At 29.5% G+C, this 23,476-nt stretch overlaps 2 protein-coding genes across 2 annotated transcripts; one reads left to right on the top strand and one right to left on the bottom strand.

The window, feature by feature from the left end:
• The first annotated feature begins 1,117 nt into the window (after positions 1–1,117).
• On the top strand, positions 1,118–4,267 carry LOC129972583 (uncharacterized). Its single transcript, XM_056086775.1, has 2 exons — positions 1,118–1,224; positions 3,198–4,267. The coding sequence occupies exons 1-2, from the start codon at positions 1,209–1,211 to the stop codon at positions 4,196–4,198; spliced, it is 1,017 nt and encodes a 338-aa protein (XP_055942750.1). The 5' UTR covers positions 1,118–1,208; the 3' UTR covers positions 4,199–4,267.
• Positions 4,268–7,823: 3,556 nt separating this feature from the next.
• LOC129972254 (MICOS complex subunit MIC13-like) lies at positions 7,824–12,957 on the bottom strand. Its single transcript, XM_056086319.1, has 4 exons — positions 12,801–12,957; positions 10,718–10,871; positions 9,451–9,499; positions 7,824–8,012 (listed from the first exon to the last, which is right to left on the bottom strand). Exons 1-4 carry the CDS (start codon positions 12,812–12,814, stop codon positions 7,903–7,905), a joined length of 327 nt encoding a protein of 108 aa, XP_055942294.1. The 5' UTR covers positions 12,815–12,957; the 3' UTR covers positions 7,824–7,902.
• Positions 12,958–23,476: the final 10,519 nt, after the last annotated feature.

The raw sequence follows: 23,476 nt of genomic DNA, 5'->3' as shown, positions 1-23,476 counted from the left end.
GCCATTAAACAGGTCTCGGATTAGAAGTTTAATTTGCTTTTTGGCAGTGTGAATTTCCTGTTCCAGTAAACCGATGTAGGTTTCAAAGGTTCAAATTTGAACAGCCTTAATTTACTTATAAAATGAAATGTTACTCTAACTAAAATCTAAACGTAACAGATGCAACATACAAAGGATAGCACAAGGGGATAGGTATGCCTCAATTATAGAAGGCCCCCATACCCCCAATCTTGTCAGTCTGAAACAGCTACGAAATAGTACCTCTCAATTCTAATGATCAATAAGTATTTAGTGTTTGAATGATGTATTACTCACAGATAGTGAAAAGATTGCAGGTACTCGAGTTTCAAAATGTTGTACTTATATTAATTATCTTAATAATAATAACAAAAAAAAACATAGTTCCCTCACCCAAAAAAAAAGACATCTGCTCTCACTTTATGTGCAGGTATAAATGATTATCAAGATTATTAAAGAAGATAAATTGATTAGATTGTTCTAAGCAGTAGGTATTCATTGAACATCTGCAATCCCACAAGCTGTCAGATTATACAAGTTGAGCCATGTAAACAGTCCTCTAATAAGGCTCGGATTAAAAGTTTAATTTCCTTTTTGTCATGATGATGAACCTACATGTTCCAGTAAACCAGATATGTTTTGAAAATATGGGGTTCGATTTTAAACAGCCCTCATTTAACTATAAAAGAAAATGTTACTTTAATCAAAATCAAAATGTAACAGAAGCAACGACACAAAGGATGGCACGAGAAGATATGGATACCACAATTATAGAGGGCCTTAAAAACACTAATTATGTCAGTCTGAAATAGTTATAAAAGAAAAGAACTCCGAAACATGTTAGTATCTTTATATCATCAAGCATAATTCTAATGATGAACAGTATTAAATAAGTTCGAATAACGTATAACTTACAGATAGTGCAAAGGATTGCAGGTATTCGAGTTTGAAAATGTTATACTTAAAATAATTACCTTAAGAGATGGCCAGCACCTTTGCATCTCTTTTGGAAGAAATCAACCCAGAGTTATGTGTGAAGACCATTTTATTACTTTAATGGAACTTAATCCAGCTTAACTTCACACGAATATACACTACTACTTTCCCTCTTCCAAATCTGTGATCTTAATTAAGATTCCAAAATAGAATCCATCCAGAAATTTTCGCCAGTGAAAACACGGAAAGTAAAAATGAACGGAAAATCCAGTAAGTTTATTTTTATTTATTTAATTAATTGTCTTAACTACTTTTGCATTTAAAATTTGGAGAATTCGAAACTGTTATTAGAATTCCAAATTTAACAAAGGGCTTATTTTTCTTTTAAAAAAAATGAAATTTACATATTTTACTTGTAAGATCGAATAGCATTGGTGATCTTTAACTTGTTAAACAATTCTTTCATGTGCTTCAGTTTTTTAAATTTTCATATAGGATTGAAGAAGAAATTTATATGTTTTACAGCGAAACTGAATGCATCCAACCAATATATTAACAGTTCATTGAATTAAGTATAAACACAAGTTATTTTATTCGTATTTGTCATATAAGTATTAATTTGATCTTCAGTTTTTAATATTCTACTAAATAAGAACCGTATGACAAGCTGAATATTAGATAAAGTGGAAACTACAAAAAATGAAACTCGCCACTGATTAATTATGTGAAAGGACTTTACTTTTAAGGGTTTCTTAAACTGTTTCTTGGTATTTAAAAAATTTAATTTAGGAGAAGGAAATAATTCAGTGTTTATTTCCATTAATCTAACACAAGGTTGTTGTTTTTTTTCAATTCCATTTTTTGTAAATTAACAGAATTGTGCGAACTTAAAAATTCTTTATTTCAAGCTCTCGTTCTTGTAGAAAAAAAAAAAAAATATCCATCACCTTTTTGTAGAATATTGATTAAAAGAGTATACCGCTAGAGGTTATAATTTAATTTTATTATTTTTCACAGCAGGAACTACTTTAAGCCTATTGAACCAATTCTCATGCTAGAATGCTATCCATTATCAGCTTAGTTCAATTGTGTAGCTAAAAAAGTGCAAGAAGGGTACTTGTCGTCGGCGTTAATATCAGAAGATGCAAAGTTAACTTTAAAAATTTAAAACACTTTTTATTTTCTTGTAAACGAAATATAAAAAGAGAAACCATTGTAAATGCCAAAAGTGTCAACTTCAAGATTTTGCTGAATCTCCACTTTTAAACCACTCTGTATCTGAAGAAAACAAATTTTGCATTATGTGTCTCTATGAATGTGAAGAATCGAAAATGACAAGTAGAAATAGGCAAATAGAAATTTCGTATATGATCATAATACAAAAATAATAAATACCTATCAAATTTTGAACGAAATCTGTTTACGGTCAGTTTGTTAGTCCATCCCTATGGATATAGATACGATAATCAATTAATGAATTAGATGGATGAAATGTAGCTTGCGGCTTAATCATTTAAAATCTACATCTTGAATGTAAACACGGTTTTTCTTTACAATATTACGAAGCAGTAAGCGTTTCATTTTATGGTAGTATGTAAGAAAGACTGCAGAAAAAAAATGTTTTCTTTTTTTAAAAAAAAATCTAAACCCTTAGATTATTAAAAATTAAATAATTGTAACCCAAAATTGTTTCTAGAACCAACCTCAGGAAGATCCATAAGGCACAACAGTAATTTTATAATTTTTTTTTTGTAATATTACAATTGTAATATGAATTTCATAATAATAACTATGTAAGTGAACAAATTCGTGTTGGGGCTGTTGATAGTTTGTTCGTCTTGCCATCCTACAGTTAAGCCTTTTTTTTTATGATGGCTAAAGACAGAAGTAGATTATAATATTTTATAGGAAAGCCAAAGTTTGAGACATGATCAGATTTGAAAACTATTACAGTCAATTACTGAGTGAATTCTTTTGGTATTAGTTAGAGTGAGAAACGGAAATATTTTAATGTGAAACCAAAATCAATAGATTAAATGATCCTGTTACTTGTTTTCCTTTAATGCGTGTTTAATAATAATCCTTTGATTGACATCGGTAAAATCCCATTGTTGATCATTCTATTTCTTGGAATAGATACTATTTCTTTGGTAGTCTAAAGGTTAAGAAACAAGATTCTGCGTGCTCTGGTATAGTATTTGAGTTTCATCCAACTGATTGAATCCTATTCTGGTATTTTTTAGAATCGAAGAAAATGTCGGAAAAACTGATGAACTTTACAATCACCCCTCCCAAACTGAAACCAAAACGAAGAATCGGCTTGCTTCTTTCTGTCTTAAAGGCACTGTCGTGTATTCTGGGCCCCTTGACAGTCCCAACTATTGTTTACGGCGTAGAAGGTTGCACTACTCTCTTCTGGTGGACACTAGGAATCTCATTTTTCAGCAGTCTTCTCCTACTGACTTTCGACATTCAGAAGGTCAAAGACTTAAAAGAATATTTTAAAATCAACCAATGTGGTGGAATTCGATGCTTGATAAAATTGGGATTGATGATTTTAGTGTGTGGAGGAGGCACTTACGCTTACCACATACACTTCTACGAACTTTTCAGTGCCTGCCTCTTCGTAACTGGGGTTATTATAGGAACCTTCTTCTCAGACATTACTGTCTGGTGGAATTTTAGGAAAAATAAGAATTTACCATATGTGAATTTCACAAAAAATTCGCCGACACCAATACGGCCAACATTTCTTGATCTTAGAAGAAAGTCGCTCAATGCCCCAAGGTGTGCCTCGAATCTTCTGCCTTTGAAGAGGCAGCTAAGTTCCCCAACAAAGAAGCCTTCGAATTCCTTAAATTCCCCAACACTGGATGAGGTGAAATCTGTGCCACTGTCAGCCAGAAGTCCGAGTGTTTCTATGAGCCCAGTGTTGCTCAAGTATCCATCTTTAAGTTCTTCCTCTGCAGAATCGGATGTACCAGAGGTCCCACAACAGATTTCCATTACCACACCGACCAAAAGACGGGTGATTTCAGCCGGTTTGATTTCTCTCAGTCCTTTAGCAAATACTCCAAAGACAGCACCAGCTCCCAAGAGACGGTTGGAATTACCGGGGCGCATCAATCCTATTCCAATGCGGCCTTCGGATATCTCGTATCATCAAACAACGCCAACGTTCACGTACACTGAATGCAACGTCGAGAATTTGCTGTCTCAGAACTACAGTCTCTTCCATATGTGAAGCAGACAGGAAAAAAAGTAAATTTTAAACACATTTACAAACTGTAAGTTTTTAGTAAAGGTATTTTTAAAAGAATGTTCAATGTTTATGTACCTCTTCTTAGAGAAAATAAATTTTATTTTTTAATTGGCTTTTATCGTAATTTATAATATCGCGTTACTTATAAAGAATTTTATTACTAAATGGAACTATTTATGCAAATGAGAACCAATTATCTTCATTCATTTTATGAATGTAACTGTGAAAAAAAGCAATTCCAATCTGTTATGTAAGAGATTACTCTTAGTGCAATAATTAATTTCGATAATATGCAACATTAGAATTTACCTTTTTAATGTTTTTTGGAAACTTATATACGATTCAAATGGAGACAAAAAAAAAAAAAAAATAGGTCGCCCAAAGGCCACTTGTTTGATAGAAAAACACAAGACATCTAATCCTAAACTGAGGACAGGCTGCCGTTTCATTCACACAATGAACCTCCGGAATACCAACTAGTATAGCTATAATATTGAAAAACAAATCTTAAGGAATTTTCTACTTCAATATACATCCAGTTAACAATACAAACTGGTTTTGTAAATATTTTTATGGATCTCAGAATTTCTTATAGATTTCATTTTGCTGAGGAAGAACATGTCCATAAAAATTTTCTATCGCTTCTAGTTTTAAGGAATTTTATTTATGAGTTTTGAATTATATTACATACGTGCAGAAGTAATAATTATACTACATTTTTCATTTACATTGTAGCGCTCGATCTCCAGATTCATCTTTCTACTTATTATAAAAAATAAGAGAGTAGAAACAGAATTTATATTGATAAATAATTTATATTGATAAATTTATATTGATAAAGTTTTTTCATCTTCATACATCAAGATTGAAGAATTCTGACAAATTTCTTTAAAGCGACGAACAAAGAAAAGCGCAAATTTCAATACCTGTAGTAACAATTTCCATTGCTAAGCTAAAAAAATTTAACAAGAGCATTTTTCATTGGTCAATAAGATTAGCCATCTTGTGAAGGACAGAAATTTTTATGGATACATTAAGTGGTTTAGTTCAAGCAGCTTGACCTGATTTCAAAATAACCCATTTTTTGGAAAATAAATCAATTTTTCATATTTAAGAGATGCTGACATGTTATAAAAATTTAAGATATTCAGTGTCATTGAAAATTCATTTTCTGGTGTGATATTAAAAATTAAATATTTACTTAATTTTTAATTATATTTATTTATATTGCCATATTTTTAGTAATAACTTTAACTAAAAGTATGGCAGTTGTAATCGAAAGCATATACTAGAATGTTTTTTGAAATGGAAGGCAGATATCAAGGCATTGGACCCACTTGGCAGTTGTAATGCTCGGCGATTACTATATGAATCTTATTAAAGAAGATATTGATGTGTAATGATGGCATTCCAACAAGCCGGATAAATTCTGTACAGGCAGATCTGTTGTTTGGATTATATAAAAAATGCTCACAGAACCATATTTCTAGGACCCACAGTTAAAATGATAGAGAAAATGCATGACATCATATCTCATGTACGGGGAAAAGAAATCTTTATTGGAAACAAGAATACCATTACTAAAATCTAGTGCCATTTGTTAAATTTATATTTGACTAAGTTTACACAGGAAGAAGTTTGAAATGTCCACCATGCATATAGAGACATATGAAATGACATCAAGCCGTTATTTGAATTGTATTTAAAAGGCTGCATCTACTAGCTACTGGTAATCTTCACATTGTGATAATGTATTCCAGTCATAAATATTGAGACATGTGTTTGATCTTCTATCAGTGTAATACCTTATGAAGTGCTAAGGAGTATTCTCACCGCTATTCATTATGTCATCCTCCTAATGCTAATGTCATCCATAGGTTGAATGTTGCTAAATACTGGAAGCGTCTACACGACAAACAACAGAAACATGCAATGTTTCGTCAGGCGGAAGTTCTTCAGTTCTCAGTACACACATACTAACCAGGGAGATGAATTCGAGCAGTAGTACTTTACATAGGCTATTATAAGCAGATGGGCTATAGCCATTTCGTAACAGAATCTTTCAAGGTTTTTCCACCCAGATCTTATTTGTATTCTAAATAAAACAAAATAAATCTCCTTAGACATATAATTTTAACAGTTAAAGGCACGTTTGAGTAAACAAATGAGAGTAAAGAATGTTAGAAAAATAACGGAAAGCATTTATCTTACAGTTTAATTTTTTAATTAAAAATTAGTTTTTTTGTAAAAATTTACCTATATGAAGTTTCAAATTTTATTTTTTACTGACTAATAAATAAATTATCATTAGTGTCGAAATGAAGAAAGATTTTTTTTATCATAAATGTATATATTTATCTTCGTAGGAGTATCTTTCCTTTTTTCCACTTTAAAGCCCTTCTTCAGCAAGGAGGCTTCCTCCAGCAAACTATTGAAAATGCAACTGAGTGAGTATAAAGGAGCATGATTTGTTGTTATTAGTATTTGCTATATATAAAAAAACCTGGCCATGATCTTATTGAAAAACAATAACTATAAGCTAATTTAAAATTTTCCATTTCACCCTTTCAATATCATTTGCAAACACTCTTTCTACCGTATCTGTTATTTTCTGAAAACATGTTAAATCTATTCCAAGCTTATAGATGGATTTTAAATACAACCTGTATAATGTTAATAGAATACTACTGGATCCTATAAGCAGGATATAGTGCCGACTGGTTTCAAAGTATATATAAATTCATGCCATAAGATTGTATATAAAATTTTATCATTAAAAAATTAATTTGTTGGATGGTAATATACAGCTTATCTTATTCACAGCTGATTTGAGATATAATATTACAATCTATTGTTGAACTCATATTTTGAAATGTGTATACTATCAGATATCATATACATCCTGTATAAAAATAAATAAGGGACTTAACTATACTAAATTTAGAGGAAGGTAAAATTTAGGTTTTTATAGACTCGCAAAATACAAATCCTTTATATTTCAAAACCGAAACTAAATCAATCATGATAATGAAGTCAAAAATGTACTCTTCAATATATCAAGAAGGAGGACATGTAAATCGACATTATTGTTGAAATAAAATTTTTTCACATCAGTACAAGTGAACCTTGTTCCCTGGAATCTAAGTCAGAAAATTAGATAGTATAAAATTTAACTTTGTGTTTCAGAAAAACCAATGAAAGAGACATTAGAATTTCAAAAGAAGAAAGAGATATTCGATTCTTTCAAAAACTTTAAAATAGACAGTTATATGGCATATAAAATACAATAGTTTTTACATTTTTACCTATATATATTACATGCTATACAATTGTCAGTCTCGGATATTGCAATTAATTTAGTGACTGTAAAATAATCTCTAGAAGGAGTTTCTAACAGGAATTTTTACGTCTTCATGCAAATATGTAATACATAGATCTTGCATTATATTTTTACATTCATGATTTGAAGGATATATGGGAAATACAATGAAACAAGTTGTATCAAACTATCTTTAATAAAAAAATCATACTTTGAATGACAAAATATAATTTTTGAGATTTGCAAGCTCAAATGCAGATTTGATAAAAGAAAAATAACTTAAGTAAATTCAAGAGTAAAAAGATTTATTGTACAGAAGACAAACTATAAAATGAGACAAAGCGATTGTCCTAGATTAATTTCACCTCTATTTCATCTGTTTTCCTAATTCCTCTTTCATATAATGGTAACCTCTAGATGCCAATTCTTTGGTATCAGCTGGCAAGGATGCCAGAGCTGCAATGCTTACTTTCACACCTGAAACAGAAGATTAGAGATATTAACAAAGGCACCTTTTCTAGAATAAAATTTATCCCCCCCCAAAAAAAAAGCAAAACATATTGTCTCTAAACAGAGCCCACTTTGATTCTGGAATATAATTTTGCAGTTAATCAATTAATTTAGTTATCTTTTCCTTTCTTAACTGATTTGATCAAGTATCACATGTGTATCAAGTTATCACAGGGTTTCTATAATGAACATATTCTCTGCCATGATTCATGTCTGTGATATGGGCCACTATCTATTAAGATGCTTACTTCATGACTATAAATTTATTGTAGTAGAGAGAATATCTAATTAGATAGTAAGTGTGAATCCCAAGTGATCACATGATGCACATTATGTTAAAACAAGGAGATATAAACTAAACATAGACCTGTTCCCTTGCTTCTGATTCAATATTCAATGTGAACTTTTTCTGTTGCCTGAATATGAGTAATGCTGTAGTCAACAAGTTAAAGTTCCCCTATTCAATGCTACTTACAGAGCACTGTCACAGTCACTCATCTTAGAAGTTTGGAACTTTGTAGAAAACTTAACAGATAGCATAAAGATCTAATTTTTCAGTGATGCAATAGCCGTTATAAAACCTCTAAGCATTCTGGAAAAACTTATTGCAGATTGTAAATTTGAAACTCTGACTTTTTCTTACTTACACAGCAATTTCCTTTATCATCTGAATAGAAACAGGTTTTCTTAACTTTTCTAGTCGTTGACAGTAGAGTACCAGAAGTAAATGTCAACAAGGAAATGTAGTATGGTTTTCCCATTTCTTTTTATGTGCAGACTATAATAATTTTAATATTCTAACTAATATAAAAGTTAAAATTACATTTTATAAAAACTGCATGTTTTGTTATATATATCTGAAATAAAATATCTGTCAATAATGCTCAGCTTCAAACGAGTAGAAATAAAAGAAATTATTTGATCAAATCAATTCCTAGATTAAAAGATTAACTTTTAAGATCTTTAAACCAAAACCTCCTCTTAAACCAAATATTTTCATAGAAAAATGGGAAATGCTTTTCCCTATCAAAGTACTGGAAAATAATATTTGCATCTTTCAGATTAGTTATGGATCAATTATTCTTATACCCCTAAATTAGTAATAAAACTATCCATCATATGAGCCATGATACAGCAGGATAAAGATAGAATACTATCTATAAATTTATACAGACCCAATAGATCAGAAAGGGGGGGGGGAACCCTGAATTTCTTACCTAATTAGAGCTGTTTACAAAAAAGAGCATTGCTAATTGACATTCATATCATTCATTATAGACAGTACTGTTCTACTGTTCAGCATATGCATATAAGCATGTGCTTTGTATGAATTTTTTTAAACAGAAAATAGATTGATTTTATTGACTTTTAAAAATAACTTCACCATAAATTTAATTTAGCTTACCGGTATTCCAGTAATTGATTAGATCATTCTTTGATATTCCAACAGATAGCTAAAAAATTAAAAAATAAATAAATACAGTAAATAAATAAATTTTTCATTTGTTTCATACTAAGTATATTTTCAGAACAATAAAAAACATGAATCCAAACAATAAGCATTCAGAGAATGAATAAAAGCATATAGTGCAGTCAATAATCAGTTAATATTTAAAATTTTACATCATTTAGGCTTTTTAATAAATTTTATAATCTATTTTTCTTTTTACTAGAGAGTTAAGAAATATCATTTTAAATGCCAATCAATGAATTTTAAATGTTCATATTTCACTTGATTATTCTTTAAATTCTTGTTAGCTCAAGGATTTTTTCTAATTATTCATACAGAACATATAGGAAAAAAATATTTATTTTTGTTCATTATTATTGGAGCAATAAATGTCTTTTGCTAAAAAGGCCGACAATAGACTTTTGATCGTAGAACATAAATCCCAGTTCATGTTGTTTCCTCCTATTCTATTTCAAGCTATCTGTGCAAAGTTTATAATTTGTTTTGTGTGAATGAGAATAGAATTTGATGGTAATAGTTATAAATGGAAGGAAAGGTTATGAAACACATGCTAGTCATGAATAATTCATTTATGCTTGAAATAATCTGTTTTATTTTAATTAATAATATTCAATTCTTTCCATGCTCACATATCTGGGCATAAGTTTCCACTCATGTTACAACAAAGAATTAGTGGTAAAAGAAAGTTGTCGGAAGAAGAAATTTTATAATCTATTTTTTTTAAATTTAATACATAATTTATAACTATGATGAAAGATATATTTTGGAATTTATATATTTTTACAGAACTCCAAGTTTATTTGAAAATTTTCAGATTATGCCAAGATCATGCAATCATCTTGGCAATATATCTCAGTTGCTTGGTGATAAAACCAATTGGGGATGTTATAAAAATAAATAAATGCTTATTTTTGATAAACCACTAAAAATGCTATATAAATATTTCTATAATAGACTATTTACATCTTAATTTGCTATTATTTTAAAAACTTGAATTATTATATCTTTAAAAAATGTAACATGTTTACAAGAAAAAGAAAAAAAAAAAACATACAATAAAAACCATCCTGTAACATTATAGAATTATATATATATATATATATATATATATATATATTGATATTATATTTTATTAAAAATTAAATCAAATGTTAATCGTTTTTATCAGAATTAAAAAAAAAAGAAAAGAAAAGAAACCTACCTTGTTTGTGTAATTTTCTAGACCAGGTACCTCAGGTACAGAATTTGAAATTCTCTTTGAAGCATCTATTGTTTCTTTTTGACTGATACTGAATAAGCCTTGGTCAGCAACATAATAAACTGCTCCACCAGCCAAACCCAACTTCAGCAGAGGCCTATTTGTTCAAAAAAATTATAAAACTTGTAATAAATTATCTTGACTTTATAATTTCAGAAAAGGTAATCATTTGTAAATCTTTAGCAAAATATATTTAAAATATCAATGAAAGGAAATATATCTTATTGTGCAATGAATAAAATCAGTGAATCTGATATTGATATTCACTGTTTAAAAGCTTATTTCTTTAACATATGTGCAATAGTTATCATTTTCATCAAGGTAAATATTTTTTTCTTTAATGTGTATGTATATATCTAGGAGTTATCATTGGAAAATTTTGGGATGCTAAATTAACTCTTTACCTTCTTTTTTCATTAGAAAATGAAATTTTTCTAAAAGGTAGATAAAACATTAATAATTTAATTGCTAAAATAGATATGATTGAAAATTAATAACACAGAATGGGAAAGTAATTGAATATCATTAAAGACATTTTAATAAATTTCAAAGTATAACAATGATTTAAAAAAAATCCAAATAGACTTTTGCTGTAGTTACTTGAATGATAATAGTAATAAAAATGTTAAGATTTTACAATGTAGATTACAACTGTTTAGGAATATTGACAAAAATTGGATTTTTGAAGATAGATATAATTAAGGTTTCAAAAATAAAGTTTTTATGATATTTTACTTGCAATGATTTTTAAATTCAAAATAATTAATATTCTTGAAATCTAGGCATTTTTTCATTTAATTTTTTCCCCATTATGTGTGCTTCCCCCCCTCCCTTTTCATAATTTTCCTTTTCAACTCACCTTCATTTCCCTTGTTGTTTTAACAGACAGAAATTTAATCATTATTCTACCATTTCAATATGTTTTTATTCATAAGGCTATATATATGATTACACACAATTATCACATATAATACAGTTACAAGCCAATATAGTTGAGATGCTCATTTCTTTTTGAATGCATAAGTCTTAGGTTTAAAATTGAATTCAAGCATGCATAGATTCCTCTACAAAATTTAAATAGCATTCTTTTGCATAACAGACAACTTATAATGATACAATTAAAAATGCTCTATAAGGATCTTTCCTCATGTTTTATGAAAAAAAAAAATTATATTTAAAAATGTACATTTGGTTGCAGGTCTTCCTTTCATAATTAAATCCAATACACATTTAATGGATATTATAAAAATTTTATAAATTAAAATTTCTTTGTAATACTTTTTAATTCTTAAATATGAGAAATAGACTAGAAATAATATTGTACCAAAAAACATTACCACAAGAAAAAAAAAAAGTCCATGATGAATAACTTTATTATAAAAATTATGCTGATTATTATATTGTTTGTCCCCAATGTATTATAGTGTTAAGTGTTATCATCAATTATAATCTACGTATTTTCAGTCTGCAGTAGAATAAAAGATAGAAGAATTTGTGCTATTTTGCTCATTGAAAATATTTTAAAACAGATCTTACATAAACATATCATAATCATGCTACTGAATATAAAAATAGTTAAAATTACATTTACTGAGACTACATTTTAATTTCTACAATTTTGTCTTTACTTAGTTTTCTTAAACTAAAATAATTAAGAACGATAGGTAAAAACGAATATAAAATAACATTATAGCTTTACGGCTTAAAAAATCTGACCTTTAAAAATGAAGTGCAGGAAAAAATTTTAATAAATATTCATGTTGATGCGAAATTTTATGTTGTTATGATTGCCACGTACAATTAAACACATGTAAAACAAAATATTATTTATATATTAACGGTAGAATATAATTAGAAGGAAATTTCAATAAAACATAGACCATTAAAACTACTGCTTTCTAGATAGAAAATCAAATAAATTCCAAAAATAACATTATTTTTTAAAAGATACAGAAAAACATATGTAAAAAAAATTGGGAAAAGTCAAGTTAAAATAAATAGTAGAATTTCGAACGTAATAACATACACAACGACTCTCATTTTGAATAATATTCGCTATTTCATGCAATTAAAAATTAGGAAAGCGATAACCTTCCAACAAATTTTTGTAAATAAAAACGAAACATAGAAAAGATTAAGTTGAAGTGTTTTCTTTCTACTAAGGAACAAATAAACATAATAACTATTTTTTTTTCTTTATTTTTCTTACACTTGATATACTTTAATGTTTCAGTGATTTAATTAATTAATTTCCAATTTTATATTCTATAATCATTATATTGTGACAACATAATCGCATTCCTCCTGGTTGCAAGATAAATGCGCATTGACAACAGGATAACCTCCAAAGAAAAATTCCGCTGACTATTATTTAAAAATTCGAGCTCATTTCAAAAAATCAAATTTAATTTATATCTATAGTCATGGCTGAAATTTTAATATTCTCACTTAAATAAGTAGTCCGTCTTTCTGCCATATTGTCATATATGCGGTAGACAAGGTTGACGAATTGTTTATTCTTTATTTTGCAATATCTGTTGACCGCTGCAATCATAATGCATTTGTCTGTATAAAATTTAAATAGAAACTTTTACGAGATATGCGGAGGACGAACCCGGATAAATGACATACATTCGTTAAAGTTTTAATTGGGTGATGTTTCTGATACCCTCTATAAAATAAACGAAAAAAATCTAATAATTTTATAAAAATTCAGGTCGCAAAAATATTTTTAAATTTAATTTTATATTTGTGATAGTTTAATGGAACAAAATATACTAAACTAAGTTAAATTGTTAATAAAATTATTCAAGCTAAAATTTTAAATGTTTTTCAGACTTCTGAAAGTATAAATAAATTAAATTGCTTTCTGAAAAAAAAATATATCGATTAGATAAACATTTCAACGATAATAAAGAATTTAGCGGATGGTAAAGAAGTTGCATTTTCCATATCTATCTAATGTACAAAAATCTCATATCACGGTGTTTGTGTTCGAACTCCGCCGAAACAGCTCGACCGATTTTCATGAAATTTTTTATGTGTATTTGGTAGGTCTGAGAATAGGTCGTAAAGTATATTCCATAACGCTAGGTAATTAAGGTGTTCCTATCCACGTTCACCGTACACTGGGGAGATCAACGCTTGCTTGAAATTATCGCCACTGTGACGTAATGTTGAAAAAGTCCAGCTAAAAATAAACACGCGCGTCCAAATGCTACAAGAACTATCTGCTGACACATTCTCGGACCAATTGTTAGGTATTGGTGATGGAAAAGTTGCTGTCTATGAAAATACTCGATGCATAAAATTACCTACTAATTTCTGCACTATCGTTAATTCGCAAAATGCTCTCATTGACAACATATTTCCCGATATACGCACATAATACATAAATGATGCGTAGCTGGCAGAAAGAGCCATTTTGGTAGTAAAAAATGTGGACGTCGACGATTTAAACTTCAAGATACAACAGTCGTTGCCAGGCGACTAGGTATCATACAAATTGATCGATACAGTTTCCGATGCTAACGAAGCTGTAAATTATCCAACAGAGTTTTTGAACTTACTGGATTTTCCAGGTATGTTATCACACGTTCTAAAGTTTGATCTCCGATTATTTTACTTCGGAATTTGAACACACCATGGCTGTGTAATGACACGCGATTGGTCATTAAAAATTGATGAAACACGTTATCGAAGCCACCATTGTGAATGGTAAATTCCGAGCCGAAAATGTTTTGCTGCCACGAATTACAATGATTCTCACAGACGTGCCAATCGAATTCAAACGCGTTCAATTTCCTATTAGATTCGCATTCGCAGTGATAATCAATAAGTCGCAAGGACAAACGATGCCCGTTTGCAGTTTAGATTTGGGCAGACCATATTTTTCACACGTAGCATGTTCTCGCGTGGGCATCGAGCTTATATGTGTTGGCTAAAGACGGACTGAGAAAAAATATCGTACACTCAATTGCTCTTCGAAAAGAATATTGATTTTCTTTATTTCATTTTTATACTTTAGGACAAAAAAATATATTACTTTTTTCACTTTACGTTTAACTTTTAAGAGATCAAATATTGTATATGTTCGTTACGTTAATGAAATAAATTCTATTGAGAAAATGAATGGTTGGTGTTTTTCAGTTTTTATCGGCGATCATCGTCCACAGTGTTCCATTCCTCTTTGTCATAGATCCCATCCCTACACACTTACAATACATTCGTTAACAACCAAAATATTCAATAGAAATAATTTATAAGGCAGAACAACGTTTGCCGGGTCAGCTAGTCTAATATATAAAAATCTCATGTCACTTTGTTTGTGTTCGTACACCTCTAAAACGGCTCAACCGATTTTTATGAAATTGTTTATTTGTATTTGGTAGGTATGAGAATAGGTCGTAAAGTATAATCCATAACGCTAGGTAATTAGGGTGTTCCTATCCACATTCACCGTATGCTAATGAGATCAACGCATACTTGAAATCATCGCCACTGTGGCGTAATGTTGAATACGTCCAGCTAATCTATCTAAAATATAAAAATCTCATGTTATGGTGTTTGTGTTCGTACACAAGACTCCTCTACCAATTTTTATGAAATTGATTATGTGTATTTGGTAAGTATGAGAATAGGTAGTAAAGTATATTTCATAACACTAGGTAATTAGGGTGTCCCTATACACATTCAACATGCGCTGATGAGATCAACGCTCTCTTGAAATCATCGGCACTGTGGCGCAATGTTGAAAAAGTCCAGCTAAAAATAAACACGCGCGTCCAAATGCTACAAGATCCATCTGCTGACACATTTTTGGACCAATTGTTGGATATCGGCGATGGAAAAATTGTTGTCTATGAAAATACTGGATGCATATAATTGCCCCTTAATTTCTGCACTATCGTTGATTTGCAAAATGCTCTCATTGACCGTATATTTCCCAATGTACGCATAAAATACATAAATCATGCGTGGCTGGCAGAAAGAGCCATCTTGGCAGCAAAAAATGTGGACGTCGACGATTTAAACTTCAAGATACAGCAATCGTTGCCAGACGACTTGGTATTACACAAATCGATAGATTCAATTTGCGATGCTAACGAAGCTGTAAATTATCCAATAGAGTTTTTGAGCTCACTGAATTTGCCAGGCATGTCACCATACCTTCTACGACTGAAAGCTGGATCTCCGGTTATTTTGCTTCGGAATTTGTACCCACCACGGCTGTGCAAGGGCGCGCGATTGGTCATTAAAAAATTGATGAAAAACTTTATATAAATCATCATTTTGAAAGGCAAATTACAAGCCGAAAATGTTTTGCTGCTACGAATTCCAATGATTCTCACAGACGTGCCAACTGAATTCAAACGCGTTCAATTTCCTATGAGAATGGCATTCGCAATGACAATCAATAAGTCGCAAGGCGAAACGATGCCCGCTTACAGTTTAGATTTGGACAGACCATGTTTTTCACACGTGGCATGTTCTCGCGTGGGCAAACCATCGTTCTTATTTGTGTTGGTTAAAGAAGGAATAACAAAAAATATCGTACACTCTATTGCTCTTCGAAATGAATATTGATTTTCTTTATTTCATTTTTATACTTTAGGACAAAAAATATATTACTTTTTTCATTTTACGTTTAACTTTTAAGAGATCAAACAATTTTTATGTTCGTTACGTTTATAAAATACATTGTATTAAGAAAATGAATGGTTGGTGTTTTTTTAAATTTTTTTTTTATTTATTTTTTATCGGCGATCATTGTCTACAGCGCTGTATTCGCCTTTCTGTCGTAGATACGATCCCCACACACAATACATTCGTTACTTTTTAATTAACAACCAAAATATTCACTAGAAATAATTTATATGGCAGAAAAACGTTTGCCGGGTCAGCTAGTATATTGATATAAGTTTTAAAATTCAAAGACTTCAAAACATCAGAAAAATACTTTTCTTACGAAAATGAAAAACCAACTTATAGAGAAAGAAATGAACTTTAAATCAAATTGTTTTGTTTTAAACTGCTTTAAGCACTTTAATAGCATTTTCAGCCTTGGTGGCTACAGCAGACAGATAATGCATTAAACTGAAAATAATTTAAAATTTCCCTTAGATCTACTATGAAACAAAATATATTGGTAAATCTATCTTGCAATTATTTTTATTGAAAGTTATATTTTACAAAAATCAGATATAGATTTACTTATAGATAAATTTTTATAAAAACAAAGCTCTAAAGTTTTATCTTCTATAATATTATTTCATTTAAAGTTGTTAAAACTTATTTGTTTGTTAGTAGCCTTTGGCGACCTGTCGGTTCGCTAGAGATATTTACATTTACATTTAATTTCGGTTAAATCGTTTACATATAACTTTTTGTCTACAATTCCTTGAAATGGTCTGGCATTAAGGCTGTGTTATTTTAACTATTTTACATATAGCCTGTACAGGAGTTTTTCTAATGAAGATGATTTTCATGAAGTCACAGCGCTATCAAAAACGAAAACGTGCGATTCATCCATATTCTAAATGTTATGGTACTGTAAATTCAGTTTTTATAAATCTTGTAAACTAAGCGGATATTAAGCAAAATACTTCTTTCAACTTTTTCGTTTTTATATCCTTCCTGTCCGGTACCTTTCTCTCTAAAATTAGTAGGAGAGGATACATAGAAGACTTTCGATATGATATTTAGCTTTCGCTAGGTCCATACATTATATATAAGGCAATTCTTCAGTGGAATCGCATTTAAAATCTGAAATCTCTTCAGTTTCGAAGCCGAGGCCTTATTACCGGGAGAATGCTTTCACTGATAATTGTGCTTAAGATTCGGAATTTATTAATCAGAAACGAACCTCAGCAAGACATGAAGAGGAATTACTGCTGAATAATGTATTGTCGATTTCTTTCAAAAGAATAAATTTTAATTTTAGTTCATTTAATAATAGTCGGTTATTTATTTACAAGAACACATTTCAATTTGGAAATGTTGGCGTTTTTCTCATCGAATGATTGTAAGTGGATGCAATTAGAAAACAATAATGGTCATTTGGTAGATTTTTTTAAAATTTAATAATTTAAACTACGTAGCGTTTGAAAAAATATATGAACATTGCTTTTAAATCAGAAGCGAATCATAGCACAATCAAATCAAAATTTTTCGTCATCGCAGAAGACTCTCAAGGCGTTTTTCTTTATCAGCAAGAGAGATTATCTTCATATTAAAATGCGGTAATAATTATATTAGCTCGGTATTTATTAAATAACAACAAGCAGTTTGGAACTTCAAATTAAATTAAGTCGCAAACGTATAAAACTAAACAATAACAATAAAAAAAAACAGATGACGAATTATAGGCAAGGTTAAATGAAACTTGCCATTTCCATGAAATATATTTAAATCTTATAAATAGTCAGTTCCTTTACATCTGCTTAGTATAATATACGGTTCGATATCTCCTTCATGTTCATTGTTTCGAATTCCGAACTGCGTGAAGATATTGTTACAAATTTGTAATTTTGCTACCCGGCATGAATAGTGTCATCGTGAGAAAGACCGTTGTAAGATCTGTGCTGAGCAGCTGGCGCGTCAATGACCCGAGAGCTTGGCGACCATTTGGCGACTTGACGACGAATTTGGCGAGTCTGGCGACTAAATGGATACTACTGGAAAGTTCGAGAACTTTCACGATCCATCCACTAAGACCCGAGATACAGCCAGGTACGCCCTGATTGGTCTGAAGATTCCAGCCCCGTCTCCCGGAACTATAAAAGACAAGCAATCTGAATCTGCAGAGAAGAAGTTGTGTGTATCGTCAGAAGTAGTGCCTGTTAGAGTCGGAGTCGCCAACAAGTAAAGAAACTGGAGGATTAGACAGCAAGCAAGCTGCTGAATTAGCAATTAAATGTGCTGCGATTAATTGACGGTATTTGTAGCAGAAAAATTTCGTAACTATATCATAACAATATTGTTATGTTATTAGATAGTCACATGCGCAATTTTTCTTCAAAATTAATATATTATTTTATAATTTAAACCAATTATTAAATTATTATTTAAAAATTATTGAATAGCAACACATAAAAATGATGAAAAATCGAAAAGGCAACAAATGGAGCACCGATGTATGAAATTTCAAACATTTCGATCCACTATTACCCGAGATAAATAGAAATTCTAAAGCACTCAGAATATCGCAATTTTCACTATTTTTTTTTTTTTTTTTTTTGGAGGCGGGGAAGAGCAGAAGGGGAGAATATATAAATTAGAAAATTTCTATCCACGTTCTTCTATATAGATTCAACGACTTTAAATTTGCTTTTGAACTTTAAAAACACAACTACAGCTTTAATGTTTTGAATATCTAATTTGAGTTTATTCAGTTTCAATAATTATATTTTATTCAAGGTCGAGAAAACTAATCGGAGGGGGTTGAGAGAAATATATGCAGAGCTTCAGACAAAACTTGCATCATAATAATTTCTACCAATGATGACCTGCAAGTCTGATTATTATACTTCACTGCTATATTTTTATTAATCACTATGTAAACAATGACGAATCTGATGCGGGCATCCGATAATTGGATTTTTTTTAATTTTAAATCTTCAATTAAGTGAGAGTATAAAAAAGTAATTTAAAACCCAAAAGTCACTTAACAATGCTTCAGTATCTCAAAAGTCTATTATTAGAGGAATTATAATAATAAATATCTCAAATAGAATGTATTTTTTAAATAAATTCGTGGGCCAAGAGGTTAAGCAAAATTTCGATATAAAACAATATATTTACTTTAAATAAATGGCAAAAAAAGGAAATTCCGAACACTGTACCAATTTCCTAACTTCAACCAGTGCTCTGATTTCGCAAATTATTTCTTTTAAAGCCTATAGATATATTATTAAAGATTGTCTGCCTCTTCACCCACCATTATCTCAAAAACAATACTTTATTATATATTCTCTATGGTAGAAAATCTTTAAAAGAATCTAGTCCTACCCTCTCAAGGTTGCCACTCAAATCCAGAAGAAGAAGAAGAAAAAAAGAAAAAAAAAAAAAAAAAAAGAAAAAAAACCTATATTTTTTATGTACGTACATGCAATATAAAATGAAATGCGCGAACAGCGCTTATGTGCTAGTTAAATTGAAATAACAATATTCCACAGTTATAATGGGTGGAAAAAGCAAAGAAAGGAAGCAACAGTTTAATCTTACACCAAATATTATTATATTAAAAAATGTTTATGTTTACATACAGAAAAAATAAATTTCTCTATATTTATTGTCTATAATTTAGCAATACAAAATTTGCATATTAAGAGAGGAGATATTGATCATCTCTCAAGCTCTTTGATTGTAAATCAAACAAAACTAACGACTTTGATGAAATAAAACACAATTACATTTTTACTATCATGATAAAAACCATTTAATGATTACTTAAAAAAGCATTGCGAAGTAAGATTTCTTTTTATTTATATATTTTTACCAATTCATTTGAGCATTTGAGTAGCGACGAGCGTGTGTGGGTGAGTGGTTGCTGTTGCGTCAAGTGAGTCTGACGACTTTGGGTTGCTGTGGGTAGATGGCACCACAACAGCTTTACGATGGTTGAAGATTCATCGTCCGAGGTCACCAATGTAGCGGATTGGTATGAGCGAGGATAGAACATGGGACCTTGTGGTTCGCAGCCGAGTAACAAGACCACAAGACAAAAGCAATTGCCCGTTTTTTTGTAGCTGTTAGTTTAATAGGCTTATAAGTTTTTCACCACAATATCCTTATTGATTCTAAATCCATTTTCCACAGCTGTATTGCCATGTGAGAAGACGATAATTATTTTTTTAACTCCCCAAAAATTTAGAAATTCTTTGGACTTCCAAATATGAGAATAGAAACCATCTAAACGAATTTTTCATTAAATGAATTCAGCTGTTCTTTGTATACACTTTTTTTTCAAGAAAATTTCAAATTGGATCTTTGTATATTCTAAACATGCCGGAGCAATTTGTGCTTTGGAATGAAGCAATTGAAACAAAACCTTGACGCGGTTCTCAATTTCATTACTACACAGTTCCATTTTACTACTTTGAGAGTATACATAATTAATTAGAATGCTCTACGACTAAATGCCTGCTTAAAATATTATCTACATTTGATGTGATAAGACATAGCTCATCATAAAGTTCGTTTATTGCTAATATAACTGATTTATGCTATTAATAAGGTGGGCGAACAATGGTTTTCTAGGAAAATATATAAATCCAAATAATCTGTTTAAAAGCACTCAGCAACATTTTAATAAAAGCTTCCTTTAAATGGAAAAAGACTAAACCCAACCCTACTTTCAATTCATAACCCCTTTACATGTTATATAATTTTCATATTTATATCATACATGCAACTACTATATAAAATGATACTAGTAAGAACACCTATAATTCTTAAAATAGTTTATTAATACAATATTTACATATTATTTTTTAATAAAAAAATAAATAACAAAAATTCTTAAGTAGTGAAAAATAAATGCCAAAATAAAAAAATGGAATAGCACATAATAGAACGATGCACAAGTTCCTTTATATAAATGTGGCAAAAGAAATTATCACAACTTAAGACTGCTCTGATATTTCAATGCAACCACATGTTATCACAAGAGGCGTCTCTTACTCCCTTCTTTTGAACTTTTTTTTTGAGTAAAAGTTCACAAAATTATTCTTTTCACAGTGTTAGATTTTTGAAATTTCACACATTAAAGTATTTATTAGATGAAAATGCACTTTAAAAATATTTTCAGAAGATAATAATTACTCAATTAATTCACAAAAATCTTCTACTCATAGTACCACCTGATATAAAATTGGAGAAAAACTAATTTCAACATCTCATAAAATTTACAATAATCAATTTTATATTAGAGACTGGAAATTAAAAAACAACTATAAAAAAATTCTTTTTGTCATCGCACTAATGTGAGTTTGTTTTCGAGAGCTGATTTTTTAGCTTGACTTGTTTCATACACACCATCCAGAACTAGACCTGAAAGAAATGAATAACATTTATATTATTAAGTATTACTTTTATTAAAATACTGTACAAACTCTATGGCCTATAAATATCAAAAATTTTCTATTTAGGTAGTTATAACAGTTATCGATGTAAAAAATAATTCATTTAGAACCTGTAAATATAGTATATATTCATATACTATATATAATATATGCAAAAATCTGGGAATAAATGGTTCAGTTTTGCTTAATATTACTCGTAGCATTTTAACAAGAAAATATCCTTTCAAAATAAAATATTGAGAAATTGCTGAAAAAATCAAGTACTTTTGCCAATATATATATATAATGTATTTAAACCAGTATTTTCTTAGCATAGGATATTTTCTAATTTGCAATAATGCATAGTTTTTATTGAATTTTTTTTAAAATTAATTTTAAATGTTTATTTTTTTAATTATAATATATATTTCTGTATTTGCGCAATGTCTTTTATTGTAAAACAAATGACGTCCTTTTGGTTTTGACAGAAACAAAAAAGAATCATAAAAATAGAAAAAAACTATCAAAACAAAAAAATAAATTTCATTATATATTTTTTTTAATTAACAAACTACCAGCTTATTTAGATGGATACATTATTTCTTCAGACAAGTGACGATACAGTTTGTATTTGATTTTTATACATGCAACAACAAACAGGATTCGGCATAACTGGGATGGAAAGTGTAAATTTCCTCTTACACTAACTCTCTATATTTAGAAATTTTATTTGCAACCTTAATAAAGCTAAAAACTAAGCTTCTCGGAATGGCTATCATCATACGACTGGCTAAACTGCCACGAGATTGACAATAGAACAATGTCATGTTCTAAATGAATTTTTTTTAGATCATTTTTTAATGGAAAACAATAGCAAACAATCACAAGATATCAGACTAAAAAAAAAAATTGCCCCATTGCTTCTTAATTCTAAAGTTTAATAAAAAGACTCTTTTTACCCTTTAACGTTTCTAAATTTTAATAAAGATCTGCCTTTAAATAAAAATTCTTACTTAGAAACATTACAGAAGAATGAGTTCATATATTTTGTGGAGAAAAGAAAATACTTAAACAACTTTTAGTTTCCATAAATAACGGAAACAAATTCGTGAAATTAAAAAACAGCCAGCTCTGTAAAAAATAAAAAAAGATAGCTCTTTAAAAGCAAAATGAAAATAAAAATGCTAGTTGAAGCATTTTTTGAAGACAGTGGGAGATAATATATCGCATTGCTTCAAAATGTAACAAAACTCATCAAATGAAGACTTAATTATGGACTTAATTGCTTTAATTTTTTTTTCTTTTATCATAAAAATAACAACAGTAAAGTAAAGTGACTCAACGATTCGAAAAAGCAATGATATTGTTACGAATTTCATTATAATAAAAAAAATTCTTACAAATTATATCCAAAACTAATTTTTCAAATATTATTAAAACTGAAGGGGAAAAAAAGGCATTCATTCAAACAAAATTGGTATAACTGAAAAGCCATTTTTTTTAACCTTTAAACATGGCATAAAAATAATTTTCGTGTGATGATGCTCTGATGTTACGGCGATAACATGTTAAAATTGTTTTTATTTTTTAAAAATCAAACTTCTAACTAAAATTTTGAAATATCTGTACTTAGTGGACC

The sequence above is a fragment of the Argiope bruennichi genome, chromosome 6, assembly GCF_947563725.1.
Source record: "Argiope bruennichi chromosome 6, qqArgBrue1.1, whole genome shotgun sequence".
Classification (NCBI taxonomy): domain Eukaryota; kingdom Metazoa; phylum Arthropoda; class Arachnida; order Araneae; family Araneidae; genus Argiope; species Argiope bruennichi.
Note: the sequence above shows the minus strand (reverse complement) of the source record. Positions and strands in the feature narration are given on the sequence as shown.